The sequence below is a fragment of the Mucor velutinosus genome, assembly GCF_035048745.1.
Source record: "Mucor velutinosus strain NIH1002 chromosome Unknown tig00000041, whole genome shotgun sequence".
Taxonomy (NCBI): Eukaryota; Fungi; Mucoromycota; class Mucoromycetes; order Mucorales; family Mucoraceae; genus Mucor; species Mucor velutinosus.
This window is the reverse complement of record NW_027041905.1, coordinates 3,796,492-3,817,111: the sequence shown is the minus strand read 5'-3', so window position 1 is coordinate 3,817,111 and position 20,620 is coordinate 3,796,492. Positions and strand designations below refer to the sequence as shown.

At 42.2% G+C, this 20,620-nt stretch overlaps 5 protein-coding genes across 5 annotated transcripts; 2 read left to right on the top strand and 3 right to left on the bottom strand.

The window, feature by feature from the left end:
* Positions 1-3,351: 3,351 nt before the first annotated feature.
* Positions 3,352-6,180, top strand: NIP1 (Translation initiation factor 3 subunit c; the record flags this gene model as incomplete). Its single annotated transcript, XM_064820842.1, has 2 exons — positions 3,352-3,838; positions 3,905-6,180. 2 exons carry the CDS (start codon positions 3,352-3,354, stop codon positions 6,178-6,180), a joined length of 2,763 nt encoding a protein of 920 aa, XP_064684762.1.
* A 221-nt stretch (positions 6,181-6,401) lies between these two features.
* EMP24_1 (p24 complex component) lies at positions 6,402-10,030 on the bottom strand (the record flags this gene model as incomplete). The annotated part of the gene is made up of 10 exons (XM_064820841.1): positions 6,402-6,843; positions 6,914-7,555; positions 7,604-7,807; positions 7,868-7,948; positions 8,009-9,168; positions 9,232-9,380; positions 9,438-9,551; positions 9,610-9,712; positions 9,773-9,953; positions 10,008-10,030. The coding sequence occupies 10 exons, from the start codon at positions 10,028-10,030 to the stop codon at positions 6,402-6,404; spliced, it is 3,099 nt and encodes a 1,032-aa protein (XP_064684761.1).
* Positions 10,031-10,396: 366 nt separating this feature from the next.
* On the bottom strand, positions 10,397-12,637 carry ATC70_001445 (uncharacterized protein; the record flags this gene model as incomplete). The annotated part of the gene is made up of 9 exons (XM_064820840.1): positions 10,397-10,614; positions 10,675-10,968; positions 11,027-11,247; positions 11,405-11,482; positions 11,581-11,717; positions 11,779-11,924; positions 11,975-12,086; positions 12,146-12,477; positions 12,535-12,637. The coding sequence occupies 9 exons, from the start codon at positions 12,635-12,637 to the stop codon at positions 10,397-10,399; spliced, it is 1,641 nt and encodes a 546-aa protein (XP_064684760.1).
* Positions 12,638-12,979: 342 nt separating this feature from the next.
* Positions 12,980-15,254, top strand: ATC70_001444 (uncharacterized protein; the record flags this gene model as incomplete). Its single annotated transcript, XM_064820839.1, has 6 exons — positions 12,980-13,631; positions 13,680-13,751; positions 13,806-14,298; positions 14,353-14,414; positions 14,479-14,731; positions 14,786-15,254. The coding sequence occupies 6 exons, from the start codon at positions 12,980-12,982 to the stop codon at positions 15,252-15,254; spliced, it is 2,001 nt and encodes a 666-aa protein (XP_064684759.1).
* A 61-nt stretch (positions 15,255-15,315) lies between these two features.
* On the bottom strand, positions 15,316-18,739 carry ATC70_001443 (uncharacterized protein; the record flags this gene model as incomplete). The annotated part of the gene is made up of 6 exons (XM_064820838.1): positions 15,316-16,053; positions 16,107-17,338; positions 17,398-17,460; positions 17,523-17,670; positions 17,721-18,412; positions 18,466-18,739. The coding sequence occupies 6 exons, from the start codon at positions 18,737-18,739 to the stop codon at positions 15,316-15,318; spliced, it is 3,147 nt and encodes a 1,048-aa protein (XP_064684758.1).
* Positions 18,740-20,620: the final 1,881 nt, after the last annotated feature.

Below are 20,620 nucleotides of genomic sequence, written 5' to 3'. Positions count from 1 at the left end.
AGTTCGTTTATTAGGCTTTAATAATTTCTTGCTTGCTTGAGTGAGTGCTGCTGCCATCACTTCTCTGCCATCTCTGCTGCCTGCTCCTTTGGTTTATCATGTTTGGTGATTGCTTCTTTGGCCTTTGTCTGGTCTCTGCTAGTGGCGTTCGTTCCTCGGTTTGTCTATGGTACCGGTGTTGCTGCTACTGCTGCTAATATGGTCTTTCCTGGTCCACTGTGTTTGGTGCGTGCTCATTTTCTGGTCTATCTACGGTGGTGGTAAGTGGTAAGTATCTTTTTTCTTCTGGTCGCAATGATATAAAACTTCTTTGAACGTTTGTATTATTGCTTCCTTTCTCATGATAATGCATTCATGATGTTTTCCTTGTTGCATTTTTCTTATTCTTTTGTTGGTTGTGTTGCTTTACATCCGACTATTACCATGCATGTTGCTCATGTATGCATTTTTGTTGCAACAACAACGAGCTGTTTTGAACGTCTCTGATGTTGTACTTGTTATACTTTTCTTTTGAGTACTCACTTTGTGTGAGTATCCATTTTTTGCCTACATACTACTATACTCCTATAGTAGTATGTTTTTTTTCCTCTTTCTTTTATTATTATTATGTTTCTTTGAAGCATACCTTTTTTTACGTTGTGTGGATGTGCCTATCCCTGAAACTCAACAAGACTTTATCCGAGGCTAGGAGGTAGATAGGCTGCCTCCACTTGGTTGTCACTACTTACTTTAGTGATGATTGAGGGTCTCAATGCCAGAATTCAAAGCTAGGTGGTGTAAGTAAGGCATGCTCTAGCACCTGGGGGAAGTTTGATGATAGCAGCGGCTATACTGCTATTATAGCGGCGCTTAAAATTTTGCCTCACATCGAAACAGGGGGAAACCCTCGCAATTTTTTTTTCAGGTCAGCGGAGTTTTCAAGCAATTTGATTGGCTCAGAGGTTCAGGGACCGAAGGATTCTAGCTAGTTGATTTCCTATTGACCCCTTATTTATCTGACATTTGTCATGAATTTATGTTCTTAATAAAATGATATTATCGAAATTGATACAATTTGAACCTCTCTTTATTCTAAGTTATGACAAGATATAATTATTTGATCTAGCCTCCAGTAAACAATTTCATGTGAGCGATGTCTTTTAAATTCGATATGTGGTAATAAGATTATATGATCGATACGGCAACAATGCACTACTACTACTAGGTATTGCCAGGCCTTCCCGGCACCCAATGTTGAGGATATAGATCATCTCTGAGAGGCAAATGTATTAGGCGTCGTATATTACATAAGAGGATCTGAGAATGAGCTGAGATGCATAGTAGAAGTGAGAGGTCTTTATTCAAGCAGCACGAAGGAACATGAGTGGTGCCATCAAATGGCTAATCTATATCCTGGTTCCTAGAGAGTGGTAGCCTATGGCCTTTCGTCCCTGGAAGTGGGTTTCAATTCCGACAAATGTTCTTCCGTCAAAGCTATTAGGAAGAACATTCTATCCTGGATCATCTTTGTTGTTTATCCTTGACTGGCGGTTCATGAGTTCTGATGCAGCACATCCTCGTTACTGGTTCAAGGCTTATACAATTATCCCGCATTCAAGATCAAGGTCCTATTGCTGCGGCACTGTCAAATAACTATAAATACCTTTGATATCTACACTAGTTTTGATCCCTATTCAATCTTGGAATAACATAATAAATATATTCAGTTCTAATTGTATTTACTCTGTCTATATTTCGTTATTCTAAACACCCAATACCCGCCAAACATGTGTTGTTTATCATTGGTTTCCAATACGTTCCAATTTAATGGAGGCGTTAACGGAGATTTTCATATGCTATAGAGGTGAATCGACTGTAGATGAGACGGACATGATGTCCTATTTCAAATCTTCAAATTGAGGAGCCAGAAACGCTTGGTGGCCTTCCAAGATTTCAGGTAGAAATGGAGAAGTAGATATAGGACATGGCCTAGGAGAAGTGATGGGAGCTACGGCGACAGCGTCACTAGCTTTCTTGATGGATTTCGTCTTTTCAGGTGGGGCCATGGTATGTTGCTTCTTGGGCAGAGAAAAGGATCTGGGTGGTGGTGTTTGGGTGGATAGTCTACAAGCTTGTTGAGCAAGTTATCAAGGAAACTATCAGTACTGATTGTTTTGATGGTGTATTGGTTGATACGGTTGTGAATGGTTGTCATCAATAACTAGTAATTGGTAAAAATTCAAATATTGGGAAGAGATGAAATAGTTCAATCAAGTCGAAAAGCTATCAATATTTGGCTAATCTGGAGTAGACTAAGAATCTAATTTGAAATTAATTTTGGCGGCTGGTGGGGCCGGCTGGCAAACTCAATGTTCTTGTCATCATGGAGACAATACAATAATAGATGTTTTGAAGCGCATGGAAGGTAAGTGACAAATTACATAGCAATACCGTTAATCGTACTATTTTCTTTGGATTTTGGAGTACCATTACTCTGCATTTGACGTTGCAGCTGCGTTATGCCATCTTGAAATATTATACATGCAAGCCATGAAAGAAGAGTAAAAGCAATAGATAGATTGAGTTATGCTTAATTAAGTATATTCCGTGTATGTTTCTTGGTAGCAAATTTAGCAAAGTAGCAGTTTAAGAAATGATGGCTTACTTTCTCAACCAACATGAAGAAAACAGCTGTTATTCCTTTTGATCTGTATGAAATTCTCTACGTAAGCATAAAAACAATTGGACGTTGAGAATTGATTTATATCAATACTGCAAAGCTGTCTGTTGGTTTGGATGCTTGGCAAAGGATGCATTCGACAGTAATTTCAGTGGCATTGATTAGGTAATTTAATTAGAAGTTTTAATTAAGGCGCATGTATGCAAATAATCATAGCGATCATCCAAGTGCATGTTGTAAACATGCTGTACATACTTTATCACCATGTCTGTTTTGCTTGCTATATCAATCAAAGCTTATATGTAGATGTTGTGAGGGCATATAGTTATTACAAGTTGTAAAGCATGTCTCTTCATACGACAGTATGATACTGTGATCTCATCAAAATTGCCCCTCATGGTCATCTTCTTTCCGACATTTGTAAAAAAAAAATCAACTCAAATTTATGCGTACGATAGCTTGATGTTACAATAAGCATGACGTTGCTGTGGTACAAGAGACGATATCCAAATACAGTGGCTTTGGAACAAGGTCATCAAACATGTACATCTAGAATATGCTTGTCTCTTTTGGTCAAGTCCCCCTTTTTTGTTGTTATTGATTTTTCTCTTCCACATCGATTTTCAGCATATCTTTTTGTTTGATTTCTTGTCAATTTACAGCGCACATAGAACTTCATTGCCACCACCGTCATGCGCAAGCTATTTGGAGCTAATAAGAAGAAGAAATCCAGTACAAACCTCAAAGCTGGTACCTTAAAAATTCCAATTCCTATGATCAATGGCTCTGAATATGCTGATCTGACAGAATCTCAAATGTCAACACTCATAGGTGGAGGTAACAGAGACTATCACAAGAAGAAATTGACTTCTTCACTGTCGAGTCAGCGAACAAACAATACAACCCAAACTGAAAAAACGCCATCCAACATCCCCGTGCAGCAACAACCCGTTACCCCGAGCCGATCCATTAGTTCACCACCTATTTTAGTGATGCCCAAACCGATGCATAGTCTTCCACCTACTCGCTATCTGCTTCGAAATTACGATTATGAAAAGACTCAGGTGGAGAGTTCTAGTAGTAGCAGTAGTGGTGAAAGCAGCCAAGAGGAGGAAGAGGAACAGGGAAAAGAGCATCGTATCATGTCATCACCATTACCGTTAAAAACAGAAAGAGAAGGTAATTGATTAAGGTTTTCCCTCCTCTTACTATACAATTGCATCAACTGATGATAAACAATCATAGATGATGAGGGCCGAAATCACCAATCATACACATTTGTCACAAGAACAAGCGAGGACTCTATAAAACAGTATGTATCTGCTTCAGAGTCCCCTTTTCCTACGGCTTCCTCCATTGTTTCAAGTATGAATCAACCCAATGTTGCTACGCTGTCCCCCTCTTTTTCTTCTCCTTCTTCTCCAGTCAAAAACACATCCATTGGTAATGACATGATTCATGCCAATGAACCCAAGCGAGCTACTTCTTCTGTGCCTCTACCTGCCTCATCCACATTTGCCAATACCCCTGCTGCTGCTGATGATGATGATTCCAATGTCCATCACAAACAAGACACGCCCAAACCACTGTTTTCCAACTCAAATGACGCTGTCATTCAAGAATTCCCATTGCCACCGTCCAACCTCTACGCTGTCGCAGAAGACACACACAGCCGCAATTTGCCATCTGTCCATGAATACAACAACACGAAGAGTACCACACCACCCACCAAGAAGAGAGTCAGCCGCCCTCCAACGTCTTCTTCGGGATCTTCAGCCACGGTTGGACATGATGTAACACATTCCCAAAACAGACTTGTAAATAACAACAGTGATAAACCACCTGGGAGTCTATTACAAACCATTTCTTCCGAATCACCCGCTTTTCACCAAAACAATAGCAATAGCAGAATGGATTCACTCACAGAGATGCTTCAGTCTGAAATAAAAAAAATGGCACTGAATGCAGATTTGCTGGAGCTGAAACGTACTGTAGATCGAATGCAGCAGCAGCGTGTTACAGATCTGGAAGACCACCTAACAAGAGTAGCTGAACAGAAGCTGAGGGAAATGGAGATACTGGAGCAGATCAAGCAGACCAAGCAGAGGTTGGACATGGCTATTGCTGAAAATATGTTTACAAACAAGAACTCGGGGGAGCAGGAAGTGCCCAAGCAACCCACTGACGACCAGGCGCCTGTCATGAAATCATCCAGTTCAACCAACACTACCAGAAGCAATAAGCTAAGATCCAGCGGCTCTATGAACGCAGGTACCACAGCAAGCAATTCTCACATCCGCCATCAGCACCCACAACAGCCACCGGCCAACAGACAGAGACACAGAAGATCACTGCCGTCTGCTTATCAACGCTTGCCTGCTCAAAATGAGTACTTCCCAGACATGAACAACCCCAACTTTGAGTTTGACTACCCTCCTCCTCCTCAATTTGGCTACCCACAAGACTACGACCCCGAAATCAATATGATGATGATGATGAATGGTAATCAGAGTCAATTTGTGGACCCCTTTACTATGGACTCGCCCAGAGGACGCTACACTCATCGAAAATCTTCATTGCAGCGTCGTCCTCGGTCAAAATCCATGGAGTCTCAATGGCAAGATCAATTGGATCTGGATCAGCATTACATGCTGCAGCAGCAACAGCAGCATCCACTTCCCTCCTATCCAAACATGCACCCGGATGGCAATTTTTACTATGCTACACCTCGTACAAGATCTAGAAAGTCCTCACTACGCAGTGCCAAGAGCTCCTCTTCGGACTCTGACGATAACAACAATAGCAACAAAAACGACGATTTTGACCAAGCTCAAGCTAATTCAGCAAATAGAGAGGAAAGCGTCATGGACAAGCCTGAATCTGCAAGACAGCATGAGATGGGATCGGATGAAGACAGACATCATCCAACAAGACATCGTAGTGGCAGTGGTCGATTTCGACAAGGACATCCTCATCCTGGTGCTATGGGTAATATGCCTCCCAACATGTTTGCTTATCCCAACGGACTACCTCCATTGCCTCACCTTATGGATCGAGAGCGCATGAAGATGAGACCTCCTCCTCCTCCTCCTCCGCATTATGGCTATAACAACATGCCTCCTCCTCCACCCCCAGGCAATGAGTATTTTTCGTACATGCCTCCCTCGCAGAGGATATCTCCACGTATGATGGCTGCTCTAGCAGCAGATGAACAGAATCAACAGCAGCAACAGCAGCAACAGCAACCCTATGGTGGCTATCAATGGGGCGCTCCTCCTCCTCCTCCTCCTCAAGGTATGTATGGCATACCTCCACCTCCTCCACCGGATAATCTAGGAGCTGCTGCTAATTTACCTTGCGATCAACAAACAGATCAACAGGCATTTGGAAACAGAAGATTCCCTCCACCTCCTCCATCAGTATCAGGCGGTCAACAACAACCTAATACACTGCAACAAACACCTCAACCCCCTCCTCCTCAGGGCTATATTTCAATGTATGGGGAGAGGATGTACATGTAACTTTAGTCATTCTTACAGTAAATATTACAATAATAAACACACAAATGAGGCTTATTGAGAGTTTTTTTTTTTTTTCTCATTCGGTCAAGCAGTGCTATTATATGATGAAATATCATTGTAACCTTACAATATAAATATTTGTGGCTTCGGATGACACTTCCATTAGTATTAGAAAAACAAAAAAGCATTGTACAACAGATTTATTTCATGTCAAATTCAAGTTAATAATAGCCACCGCCTCCTCCTCGGCCTCTATTGTTTCCATAACCACCTCCACGATTTCCGCCATAGCCTTGCTGTTGATAACCACCACGGCCACGGTTTCCGCCATATTGATTATTGCTGCCACGATGATAACCGTTGCCACCGTAACCTTGTTGTTGTTGGCCATAGCCACCACCATTGTTATTTTGGTAGTATGCTTGTTGTTGGTTGTATCTGCCCTGCTGTTGGTTGCCATAGTAACCACTGCTGTTGCCATAGCCTTGTTGCTGTTGGTAACCAGTGTTGCTATTGTAGCCTCGTTGTTGATAGCCACCACCACTGTAGGATTGGGTGCCAGGGAATCTGGAGCCGTCATCGTAGCCATGATTATAACCACCACCATAACCTTGTGGTTGATAGCCACCACGTCCACCTCTATTTCTACCTCGCTGATTATTACTAGATACAAAAAATTCAGAACAGCAAAAAAATTAGTTACATCTACACACCGTGTTTACAGCAAACTTACTATTCACGATAGTCTTCCATATGGTTTACTTGAGCTGTCCAACCACGGTTACTCTGATATCTTTGACGAGTATCAATTTTTTCGAATGTTGCCAACTGCAAATCTTCATAGCCCAGGGTGTTGTCTAGTTTTAATCCCTTGAGAAGTTGTGTTGAAAAGGTGAAGCCTTCCGGGAATCGAGGCAGCGAGTATGTGACACTGATGGATTTATCGTTGGCAATATCAGGCAGATCAAAATCTGGAAGAGGTGTGCGCAATGTGCTGCGAGGAATGCATTCACTATCCTTGTCAATTTCACCAGTCAGCCCATCTGTCAGTCGAGCATCCAGAATCATCTTTTCATTGGTGGATCGTTTTGTATAGACGGTGCTGATGGAGTTGTAGGCTTTGTGGTTCTCGCTGACGTACAAGACGCTTGGTCCTTCAGAGTTACGGATCGTTTCTTCCTCGTCGAGTTGATCATACACTGTTCCCATGGCTTCCAAGAGTCGAGCTGTGTCAATGAACGGTAATTTGACAACACCTTGCCACTCCCATTTCTTGCCGTCCATGTCGACTTCGAATTCAGTGGGATAAAAGTCGATGATAGGAGAGTCGCCCTCTGTCATTAAGCTGTGGAAGGGCTTGGGAATGTGTGATTTACTATAAAAAATATGAGCACTTGTAATGAGATAGTAGATGTGAGCTTACCTTGCTGCTGGCAATACACCCATCAATTGTTCAAATGGCCTCAGCGGTGCACTCTTTTCAAACTGAATATCAAATTCATCGATATTAGTAAAATCAGAAGCCATAGGAGCATAATGATAAGGGTAATACCATGACCAAGATACGCAGCCAACGTAATAGTATTTGAATACCCAAATCAAACCCTCACAATATGATTTCACAATGCTAAAAAAAAACAAACAAAATGAGTAACTCGTCTACGCTGTATTTGCATAAAGCACTTACTGTCTGATTTCATCTCTATCCATCAATGTCAGACTGAATTTGGCCTTGTAGTACCTTTCCTTCCAGCCAGCTTCCCAAAGACTATGCAGCACAATATAAATTAGATAAAAGTCTTGTTGTAAACAAAATCTACACACTTACCGAACTTCATCATCAGGCTCACGTTGACGAGCAGCGTCTTCCTTTTCCTTCTTTTCGACTTGCACTCGTTTCAGGATAGCTTTGCCTTGTGCCTCAGCTTCAGCTTCAGAAAGTGGGGTTTCTGACTCCATGGTCTCGTCATCTTCAACATCATTGTCATCGTCCAGGCTTTGATCCTCTTCGTTTTCCTCCTCATCCTCGTCTTCTAATTTTCTCTTTGTGCCCTTTGACTGCATCTCTTCAGTAGCAGCTGTGGGTTCAGGAATTGGGTTGCCTGATAGTTCTGCTTTGAGTGCAGCAGCAGCATTGATGTTAGCCAGACGAATTTCAGCACGATTAGCGACGATATCTGCATTGGACATGCCAGCACTGGGGTTGTATACAGGAGCAGCTGTCATATCACCAAAGTTGGGTCCATTGGGATTGAACATTTTGGTTTCACGCGCACGTCTATCATTCTCCAATCTTCTTCTCTTGGCCCCTTGAGATCTTCTCTCCTCTGTCTGCTTTCTCTCAGAGAAAATGGTGTCTTCCATCTTGCCCAATTCTGTTACAAGCACTTGCACTCGCTTCAAATCCACATCGCCATTGTTGGTCATGAATCCGCCCATCATAGGCATTGTGCTCTTCCATAGCAAACTGAGTGTACTGATGGCACCTTCTCTGATCTCCAAGGACGGTAAGTGGGGCAAGAAATCGTTACCAACAAAGAAACACATAAACACCCAGTCATCGATCGCTCTTTCCAGATCCCAAGTGATGCCAGGGATATTAAACTTTAGCGCATGTTCCAGGTACTCTCTTAGTACATTGACGTGGAGCAGCACGTAGGGCTTTGGCGGCGCATTCTTGGCCGCTTCTTTCTTCATCTCTTCCAGCGCTTCAGGACTGACGGGACATTGGTGAGCTGCATGGCCCTGTTGTTTGCATTTGAAACAGGCGCCCTTGGTGCGTTTGTCTTCAAACACATCTTCTCGCAACACTTTGAAATGGGGCTCATGGGTGCCGAGAGCCAACATGATCAAATCTGCATCTAAACCATACATGACGTGCTTTGTGTTGGGATTGTGTTCGGGGCGAGAGCGTTCAACACGGATGAACTCCATGACTTTGTGTTCGCCTTCACCAGGAACAGTGGCATCCGATAAGATGACCTTCAACTAAAGAGAGAAACTATGAGCATGGAATATAAAAAAAAAACATAAAGACATCATAGACATTACATTTTTCCAGAGTGGATCTGAGTTTTGTTTGGCAGCAATATGATAACGCAAGCAGGTGGCTAGATGAGCCATGAAAGGAGTACCAGGTGTAATACAGTTGGAGTCAAAGTGCTCCTTCTTCTCGGGCAATTGATGTTGTTGACCGATAGCTATAATAGACATGTTAATGGCCTGCATAATTCGAATAGCCAACTGCGCCACTGTACCTGCCAATTCTTTGGCTACCCTGTCAGCAGCTTCATGTTCAATCTGTGCCAATTGCGAGGCACGGAAACGACGGGAACGTTGCTGATTCATCTTGGCACGAGGAGCAACACCATCTACATGGTAAAAACGATGAGACAAGCGTATACTAACAAGAAGATAGTTCAAACCTACCGATAGCCATGTAAAGAAGCTTTCTGGGACGAACCATGTCTACAATGCGATCCATGTACTCAAAAATCGCAATCATCATATCATCTTCTGTTGCAGGAGCAGGCTACATTTATGACCAGGTTTGTATCAATGCCACATCATCCACTCATTCAAACACGCATACCTTATTCTCAGGATGACAACAGGGATGAATAATACCATTCATATCCAGATACAAGTTGTCGTATTCCTCTCCATTTGGGTTAGGCTTGGTAGTGTCTACAGGCAAAGCAATTCCATTGACAATCTTGGGGTGCTCTTCAATAACTGTGGTAACCACTTTTGGGAATTTATCCGATAGCCATCTAGCATGCCATGTTATGAGTCAGTTTATACAACTCTTTGAGGCCTTTACTTACCTAAAGAAAGCGGGAACACCCATAGTTTACAAATTTATGTTTGGTAAAAGGGAGAAATGTGTTGTAATCGAACTAAAGTTATAGCCTCACTTTTAACTTTTTCCTGTATCTCCACATCGTCACAAAAGCAGTCGTTGTGGATCAAGCAACTATGCTCTCTCATGTGTCAAATCAAGCAGCATCCATGTCTTGGGTTCATTACAAATGGATGGAAATACAGTATAGAACCGCACCATCATGCGATGCAACTTCATGCTCATTATTAGTAATAAATTAGCCCTTCAAGATGGATTTCTGCTACAGCAATGACATTAAATGATTACTTTATTAATGCTAGATACTAGTTCATATGTGGATGATGAGAGTGAGTGGCAAGAATTGAATATTTGTTAAACTTGAGACTTGGCTTTGCGACCATTGTTACCATCAGAAACCGAAGCAATGACTTCAGCCATGCGAGATAGAACCTCATCTTGTTCTCCAATGGCATCTCGTAACTTGGAATTGGTATTCTCTTGATGAATGGCATTGATGCTCTCGCGAGAAGCGGGAGGCAAGCGTTCATTTTCAATATCAGATCTACGAGCTTCCTCAAAGGTAGTGATAGCTAAACGTGTGTAATTGCTTAGGATACTGATGCTAAGAAAGTTGAACAAGTGCGTCTTACCTTTTCGAATGCCTTCTGAACCAAGACCCAATGTACCTGTAGGCAACTTACCATCACCAGACAAGTTTTTGAGCTCCATAACCAACTCTGAATTCTCACGCAAGACAGAGAAAGTGCGAGACATCTTGCCAATAGCCATGATTTTGTTTCGAATGATTTGGCGTCTTTGCTCTGATGCCATGTCAGCATTGTCGGGAACAACACCGACAGGAGGTTCCGTGGCTTTCTGTTCAGGAGTAGCAGCCAGTTCTTCTTGAGAGCAAATGTTCAAAAGAGCCAGCAGCATGGAAGTAACTGTAGTGCTTTATGTAAGTACGATACACTCCATACAAGCCAGAAAAGAGGGCCTTACTTTTCTCGCCAACAAAAGGTAAACTCCAATTAAAGACGTTCATAAAGTTTGGCAACCAGTATGGGTGTGGACTCGAGTTGAACTGACGAATATTGAGCACACTTTTATCATAACGCAATACAGCAGCCTTGTTGTTGTATACATCGATATAGTTGGGTGCTGAGAAAATGGTCATGAGTGCTGGGAATCCAGTTGTCTTGCTCTTGCGATACATGCGATAACTACATTTGTACATGTTAGTATGGAAGAAACCCATGGTATCCCATTCTCTCGGTATCAAAGCAGAATTGCACACACACAAACACGCTTCTTTCTCTGCTGTCATGAACACCAAGATGATCACGTCAACCACCCGATTTTCGTGCTGGATAAGCTTACCCATTGGCTTGTGCTTCATGAGCACGAATGACTGATAGTAAATTGTTCTTGTCTAAGAAACTGCATGCGGCGCGGTAACTGTGTAATAGCCCGATCAGAGTCAGGATGGTATGTTTCATGTAGAGTTTAGTATGCAATGTTCAGACTGAACACCCACATCAAAGCTCTTGACTTACCTGTAAAAGTATGAGCATCCACGGATATGATTATGCTCAAATTTTGGTCCTATATCAGAATCAAATTCTTCATATGGATCAGACCAAAGCAAATCACACATCAATCCACTAGTCGGGATTTCTCTGAATCTGTCAATCTAACACCATGGAAAAGTTTTGTTGGTGTGCTCGTTGCGATATGAGATGGTTTGGCCTTACCTCTTCAATGTCTTTGAGTGTCTTTAGTTCAGGCGAAAGACCACCGTGAACACATAAAAACTGATCATTGACGACAGCAGCTAAAGGGAGGCTGTCGAAGCATTCCATGACAACATCATATACCTCGTCGGAATACTTTGTTTGACCTGTGTGAAATTTTGTTAGATTTTGCGAGCTGCATGCGTTTTATACTTACATTCTAATTTGAATGTGAAGTAGTCGGTCAAATGACGGCATTCATGGTTACCGCGCAGCAAGAAAAAGGTGTCTGGATACCATAGCTTATATGCCCAGAGATAAAGCACGCACTACAGTAAAGGGCTGTGTTAGATATGGTGATCCGATAGAGTGCTTAGTAATACCTTACTTCAATTGAGAAATAGCCTCTGTCTACATAATCACCCAAAAAGAGATACCGAGTATCTGCAGGATCACCGCCTACTTCCAGTAACTTGAGAAGATCGTAATACTGTCCGTGCACATCACCACAAATAGTAATGGGAGCAGGAATACGCAATAAGTTGGGCTCTTTACTCAACAGATTCTTTGTGCGATTCAAGATCTGAAGTGCTTGTTTGTCTGTTAGACGACCTTCTCTACGCAAATGCTCTCTCAAGAATGCTAAATCAGGCAATTCTGAACGCTCCTTGGACCACAATTCATCGTCTGTAGGTTTCTTAAAAGCAGGTGGATCTACCTCTATAGTGCAATGTTACACATGTTGCTCTGTTTGCAATGACAGTGAAGATACATTACTTGTGTAAATACGTTCTTTGGTACTGACGACAGTGCCATCCTCCATTGTGTGCATGGAAAAGTCAATGGCAGGCCCATCTTTTGTAATAGCAATATCAGACATGGTTTCTCTTGGTTTGTGAAAAAAAAAAAGCAAAGAAGAAGAAAGAACCGAGTTTTAAGACATCAAACACACACACATACAGACATGTAAAAGCCTTGACGAATCCCGCTTTGGATTTTAGCTTCTGGCCCAGTAAGCTTGATTTCGAGTCGAGTGAGACATTTTGGCATAAAACGATCATTGAGTTAAAGTACCGTTTCAAATAGAGTGTATTTCTGATTTGCACAACAGAATAGAAATCAAGCCACCATGTGCTTTTCATGTGAGAATTCCAAATATGAATTAGGTGTACCTGATTTGAATTCTCTCTTGTTTTTCTCTCTCTTCATACACTCATCAAGAATGTCTCAGCCATCGACCTCCATCACATACCTTACATTTCAAGGCGTGTTCAAAGCCATCTCTCACATCTTTTTTCGTGAGATAAAAACGACCGACATACAAAATGTGCCTGCTTCAGGACCATGCATCTTTATCGTTGGGCCTCATGCAAATCAGTTTGTCGACGGTGTCGTCTACATGAGTGTAAATCCTCGCCCTTCTTACGCACTGATGGCTGCCGTCTCCTATGACAAGCCATTGATTGGACATGTAGGCAAGATACTCAATGCGATTCCAGTAGTCAGGCCGCAAGACATTGTCAATGTCGGCACAGGCAAGATCAAATACGATCCTGTAAATCAGCCATTGCAACTGCAAGGACAAGATACCAAGTTCATGGAGGAAATAGGCACTCGCGATTTCATTGTATTTGGAAGAAACTACAAGGTGCATGTTTCCAAAGTGCTTTCCGATACATTACTTGAAATCACACATTCCATTCAAGTAGATCAGCAAGTGGTTGGGGACGACTATGTGCCGTTCAAGATTGCACCTCATGTGGATCAAACAGCTGTTTATGATGAAGTGTATAACTACCTCAATCGAAACGAATGTGTTACCATATTCCCTGAAGGTGGGAGTCACGATAGATCAGAAATGCTACCACTTAAAGGTGAGCTGCTCTACCATTGACATGTGTAAATGCTAACAAACACAAAAGCTGGCTTTGCCGTTATGGCGCTCGGTGCTGCTGCTGCGAACCCTGCGTTGGACATCAAAATCGTGCCAGTTGGTAAGTAGAGGCAGTGCGCATCCTGCAATAATATATACCAATCCACCTCTTTAGGTCTTAATTATTTCCATCCTGATCGCTTCAGGTCTCGTGCTGTCGTCTCGTTTGGACAGCCAATGACGATTGATAAAGCAGATGTTGCAAAGTACAAATTGGGCGGCAAAGACAAGCGTGAAGCAGTGACCAAATTACTGGATCAGAGCGATGAAGCGTTCAAAACGGTGACAGTCAATGCACCCGACTACGATACATTGATGGTGGTGCAAGCTGCCAGGCGTCTCTATGTACCTAAATCAAACGCAAAGCCATCCATTGAGCAGGTAGTGAAACTGAACAGACATTTTGTATCGTTATGGGCCAAGTTGAAGGGAGATCCTAGCTTGGAGGCGATTGTCAAGAAAGTCAAGTATTACAACAACATGCTGACCTTTTTCGGCATCAGAGACTATCAAGTGGATAAACTGAATATTACGCCTGTCAAAGCAGCATACCAATTGATCAAGCGGATTACAAAATTAGTCGCCATGGCTGGATTGGGTGCTCCTGCGTAAAGTATCTCGAATGGCATGTATTACACTTTATCTAATAGGCGGAACTATAGGTTGATATCAAACTTACCGTTGATCTGGATTACCAGCTACATCAGCAAAAAGAAACAAAAACGTAATAGAAAGAATGCGATTAACATACACTCAAAAAACTGACATCTTTCCTGTACATTTGTCAGAGGCATTGGCAGGATCTTCAGTCAAGATTGCTGGAAAAGACGTGCTTGCCACATGGAAGGTCATTGTAGCTGCCTTTGCTGCACCTGCTCTGTATGGTGTCTATGCCCTGTTTTATCTTGCGTACCTGTTGAAGCACAAGCCAAACCTGTCTCTCAACGCCAAACTCACGAGAGCTGGTCTCATCTGGGCCATTCAACCCATTTTACACTATTTATTGATGCGTTTAGGTGATACAGGCTTGGACATTTACAAGTAAGTGTACTTGAGGACACCAATGTGCAACGTTATTCACATGAGGTTGGGTAGATCTATCAAGCCTTTGTTTTTGGCTATTCGCAATCCAGAAGCAGGAGAGATCATTCGCTCCATGCGAAAGGACCTGTCAAAAGACATCACTGAATTTATCAACTTGCATGCACCAGAACTCGGCATCGATGGCAACGGCAGTAGCAGCAGCTCTGTTGCCCCTAGCACCACCAGCAGCAGCAGCAACCACAGCAGCGCCAACATCACACAAGTCAGTCGTTCGAACAGCGACACCAACCTGATGGACCAGAGAAACAGTACAAGCAGCTCAACCTCATTTTTGGAAGCATCCTTCAGCACAACAACAGACGACATGCCTGAATCCTATCTCGTGTCGTCCAGAGACGAAAGCTTCCTGGAATACTCTTCAACAGACGAACTAAATGAGTCAAAATACCATGTAGAAAGCATCGTTTTGAATGAAGAAGACGGCGGCGATGAACAATCATCCGCTTTATCTCAAATTTAACAACTTTTTATAATAACAATACATTTATTACACTCTATTTAGAGAGGAACATGTTTAATATTTACAATTTTCCACTCTTTCTAAACAGGATTTGCAAATCATCCAGCTTTCTGTTCTTGGCTTGCTCTCTTGACATATACAATTCATTAACCAGGACATGCTTTCGATTTTGAATCTCCAGGATGCGTTCTTCCACACTGTCTCGCATGACAAATCTAGTCACCACAACTTCATTCAATTGACCCAGACGATGCACTCGATCAATGGCTTGGGATTCAATCGCAAAGTTCCACCAGGGATCCATCATTACTACTCGACTGGCACATGTCAAGTTTAGCCCCACGCCACCCGCTCTCAAGCTAATCAACAAGACATCTGCTTGACCATCTTCTCGCGCAAAGTCGGCAAGCACCTTTTCTCTCTTTGACTGAGGCATTGATCCATCCAGTCGTGTAAAATGAATGCCTTCTCGATTGAGTGAGTCGCCTATCAGATCCAGGAAACTGGTGAATTGAGAAAAGACTACCGTTTTATGATTCTCTTTTTTGTTTTGTCGTAAATGTCGAATCAAGGCACTCATCTTGGTCGACGCCTTGTATCCACCCACTGCTTTTTGTATATCATATTTCACTGTGCTTTTGGAAGCAAGCGGTGTGGACATGTCGTTGTCGCCGGTGCCTTGGCTTTCAAACTCTGGCGAAGGAGTTTTTTGTTGCGCGAATTCTAGTAATTGGCTTTGCAGAATAGGACCATGTCTGCACACTGGACATTCGCCCGGTAGCCCTTCGTCTTCCTTTTTCTATCAGCGGTACATCAGCATGGCGTTTCTACTAAAGCAATAAAAGGATCTACCTGAAAGTAATCCATCACACAAGGTCTACAGGCAAAATGCATGCAGGGCAAGCAAATCATGGAGTCGACAGTTTCAAAGCAAATTTGACATTCATCTGACATGGGCGTATCGTCGCTCGGTGTCTCTACTGCAGACGATTCATTGTCGTTGGATGATGACGATACATTTGATTTTCGCTCCATGGCCAGCATATTTTGTAGCACGTTCAATCCATAATTGCTATTACCTTGCGATGACATTTGACTTAGACTATCGCTGCTTTTGGTTTCGATTAGCCTTTCCAACGATATTTTTCCGCCTTCTTGAGATGCCCTAATGCCTTCTTGCACAGCTTCCTTGCTTTGTAGTGCCAGATAGGGATGACAACAGGTCTGCCGTAATCGTGTCAATAACTGGAAAATAGAGGCATAATTGCTCCCCACTCGACCCGCTTCACAATAGTAGGAAAACTTTGTGTGAGAATCGTTGTAAATAGCATCATAAATGTCTTGTTCATGCGCATTGAATGAGAGGTACTCAATGTTGATTGTTTTTGGAGGCAACGGCACCATAGGCTGGCCTTTGTGATCACGCATTGCTTTGGTGCGACGCAGAACAATAGGTTCCAACACTGTTTGTACAGCGGATAGCGCACTGGGGTCTTGCTTTTCAAAAGGAATTGTGATAAATGTCTTCCAAAATGTGCTGTTGGCCCAAGGTTCATAATGGAGATATCGCACAAGTGCGAAAAGGTCATCCAGCTTGTTTTGGATAGGTGTGCCAGTGAGTGCCCAGCGTCGCTTTGCCCTGATATCGCGGCATGCTTGTGATGTTCGAGTGGCTTTGTTTTTGATCTGATGTGCTTCATCCAGGACAACTCGCCAATACGAGATACTGAAAATTACTGAATCATGCGATTTCTTTTCCTGTGTTTTGTTCCATTCGGACACAATGGTGCCATATGTTGTGATCAAGACATCAGGCGCAGTGCCATCCCAATTACAGAGTCGACTGATAGATGTACCCGTGCGCACATCGCCGTAGAATATCTCCACTGTAATCGTGTTTGGTTTAGATCCTCGTATAATCTCATCTCGCCATTGAGCTAGTAGCGACACAGGACAAACGATGAGCGTTGTAGGCGAAGAGTGTGCCTTTTTGCCAAATATGGTGGATTTTTGTGATTTGTCGGGTGTGTATCGATTGGAGTGGATCAAACTGAGCATCTCAATGGTCTTTCCAAGGCCCATTTCTGTACAGTGAATACACCTTGAGTAAGGTGAGCAAATTTCATTGTGAGATTCAACCTACCATCAGCTAAAATACCACCTCGTTCTTGCTTGTTGGATTCAGGAAACTCTAAACTAAGCTCGCCTATGTCAATTGCATTGTTGAGCATATTGAACTTGTAAAGCTCCTCGCAGCAAACAACCTACCACTGTATGGACTAAAGTAAAAGAATCTGTGCTCATCAACGAAATCTCCAGGCAAAGTGTATTCCTCCCATAGTGGATGCATTGCACGCATATCCAAATCTCCGTCATCATGCTCGTAGGATTCCTTGTTAAACATCCATGCAAGCGCCTACAATAGTCCCGTCAGAATTTTGTCTACACCGTACGCTGTATACATACTCTCTTTTGGTATTCCTTCAGTTCGAGCGCCATTGTGCTTGGTGTATCCGCAGGTTTAATTTGAGAATCAAACATCTGAGCCTTCTCGTAGATGGTATCCAGTTGATCGTCGGTGATGGCCTTCTTCTCCTCCCCATCATCGCCTTCCAACGCTTGGTCCTGCGAGGAGGGGTCAATCTTAGTTTCATTAACATCAGCCGCCGCCACTGACTGTATCAATGCATCCCAGGGCTCATCACTGCCTGCCACATTCATCTTTTGGATTGCTGATCTAACTGGTTTTAATCCGAGATTTCTAAACATTTGCAGCAAGGCCATCTTTCTTGCTGCGGGTATCTCATGTCGATGCATTGATTTGTCTTTTCTTTTCGCTTGCTGTATGCCGTTGGATATAAACGAAGCACTGTGCATACCCGTTGCAGTGATATAACAGCGAATGGTCAATAGTATGTCTTCGCCAATCTTGAGGATAGGTGAACAATACACGACGTCTCCCTCAAACTGACAAATATCTTGATCCAATAATACTGATACATAGTTAGCTACATCTCTCGGTAGTCGTCCAACTTCTCTTCCATCATGCGCAAATCGAACAATTCTGTTAGCATTGGACGCTGTTCCTACTCTGTCTCTCACAATCGTTATCGAATCACCTTCATTGACTGGGCTTCGTCCTTTGACCAACGACCAACCTAACTCCAGCTGTTTAGTATGCCCGTAGTCCAAAAGAACAGAAAACACTCACCAGTGATTACCATATCTCCAATATAGTACCTTAAGTTGGATGTATCCATGGATGAAGCTGTAGGTGTTATCAATGTTGCTCCTGATGAGGATGTTGCTGTTACTGAAGGTTGTGTTGGTGTTTGCTGCGGTTCAGTAAAGTACAAGTTTACAGCGACTTCCACATCGTTGTTGGAGCGATGCAATAAATTTTCAATCGTCTGTACTGGTATATCACCTAGAATTGTCTTCAGCGAGGCAATGGAAGCTTGGTCTCTGGGCCGTTTGTTGGACATGAGGATCAAGTTGCAAATGTATTTGTTTGACACAAACTTCCTCACTTTAACATTTTTTTGAATGAACGCGTGAGCTGTTGTACGCGATGTTTCGAGTTGCCTATTCTCCATGCATTGATTCTCAGATCAGAGCAAATGAAAAACAAGATAGAGACTCACAGCGGATAGTTGTCTTTGCATTCCATTCCAGTTACTATTCTTTACAGTTGAAAGTTTTTTTTTTTTTTACAAGTAGTTTTCCAAAGCAGGCTGCAATGAAAATGATACATAGTATTTGTATTTGCGCAACCATACTATCTCAAACAACATCAGCAATCATGTCGATCTCCACTTCGCATTTTTGTATAGGATACCTAAAGTTTTTGCACATTTGATGGCAATTATCAGCAGAAGTGACAACTTGAGGTCTCTACATGCGGACTTGGTTCACTTGTACTGCTGGTCTGGGGAGACCATACTGACATTGTTTTTTAATAGATTTAAGAATTCTGTAAGGTTTCATTCTAATAATCATAGTATTATTTTTGCTCAGCGATAAAGAACCGGCATTATTGTTACCAATATTTACCAAAAAGCTGTGGAAAGTCTTCTGCCAAGACCAACGGCACAAAAGACAACTACCTTATCTTACTGAATATGAGTAATAGAAGACACTCTATAGCTTTAATCTTCACAGTCGTATTTATGACAATAATGTATATGCAGACGGAATAAAATGCAAATATGCCTTAGAGCAACACTAGCTGTTTCTTTACAGCTAGTGTGTCTATGTGTGTGGAGGTATACGAAGAATTAAATCCAATGAGTTCACTACATGTATATATCGCATGCAGACCAAAAACTTATCAAACATGAGATGTCTCGCTCGCAATAGTGCGTGATTTCAACGTCAAGTAAACATATAAAAAGCTCTATAGTTAGCATGCTCGAGTAAGCGTAGATCACATAACATGTCAATCATCCATTCCACATTCTGTCGTGTATCTTGCATCAAATGTAAAAAAGCATGCACATGTATACTATATTATTGCAGAAGAGTCAACGAAGAAGAAAAAAGCGCATCGTTACAGACCATAGGACGCAATTTCTTGGTTGAAACGCACATATTGTGTTGTTAGGCTTTTGCACATAATACCTAACGTGTTGTTTGATCCGAAACTAACTCTTTCATAGTGGTATCCGTAATAGAAATAGGTATAAATTTTCCTTTCTTTCATCTGATACAACTTGTTGTGAAGACCATTCGATACAGAGCTTCGATAATAAGCAGCAAAATCATTGGATAAAATTTCGAACTTCGGTGACGGAGTTTTGGTTGATTTTAAACCCAGTCCTTGTCCTTTAAACGATGGTGCAATTGAAATTTGCGTAGGTAGCATGGTTGTTGAGAAAAGGGAGATTTTAGAAAATGGTTCATTTTGAATAGGTGCTGCTAGTAAAACTTTTTAAATTACTATATGAATGTTGGATGTATGTGTAGTGAAAGTTGTAGAGGGTACATTTTTTGACTAGGACATGTTTGATGTGAGGTTATGGAAAGTGATGCCAATGAGTAATGACGGAAAATGTTCCAAATTGCAGTGAAATCGGGTTTAATGGATTTCGCAAAAAAAAATAAAGCAAAGGTAAAATACAATAAAAGTCAACTGTATTTTATTTGTGTGAGAAATGAACTGAAGATCCTGGAATTGAGTTAAAAAAAGAAGAGTATTTATACATTTGCAACTAGCTTGTATGATTAGTGATGATAGAGGGCAATAGGTTCCGCTATTGCGATATCTGGCAAATGTTGTTGATGTTTGATTTAAAGTGGTAATCAATGCAAGAGCATTGGCCATAAGGGTCGATTTGAGTAACCTTGAGGGGCTTGGGTGAGCTATC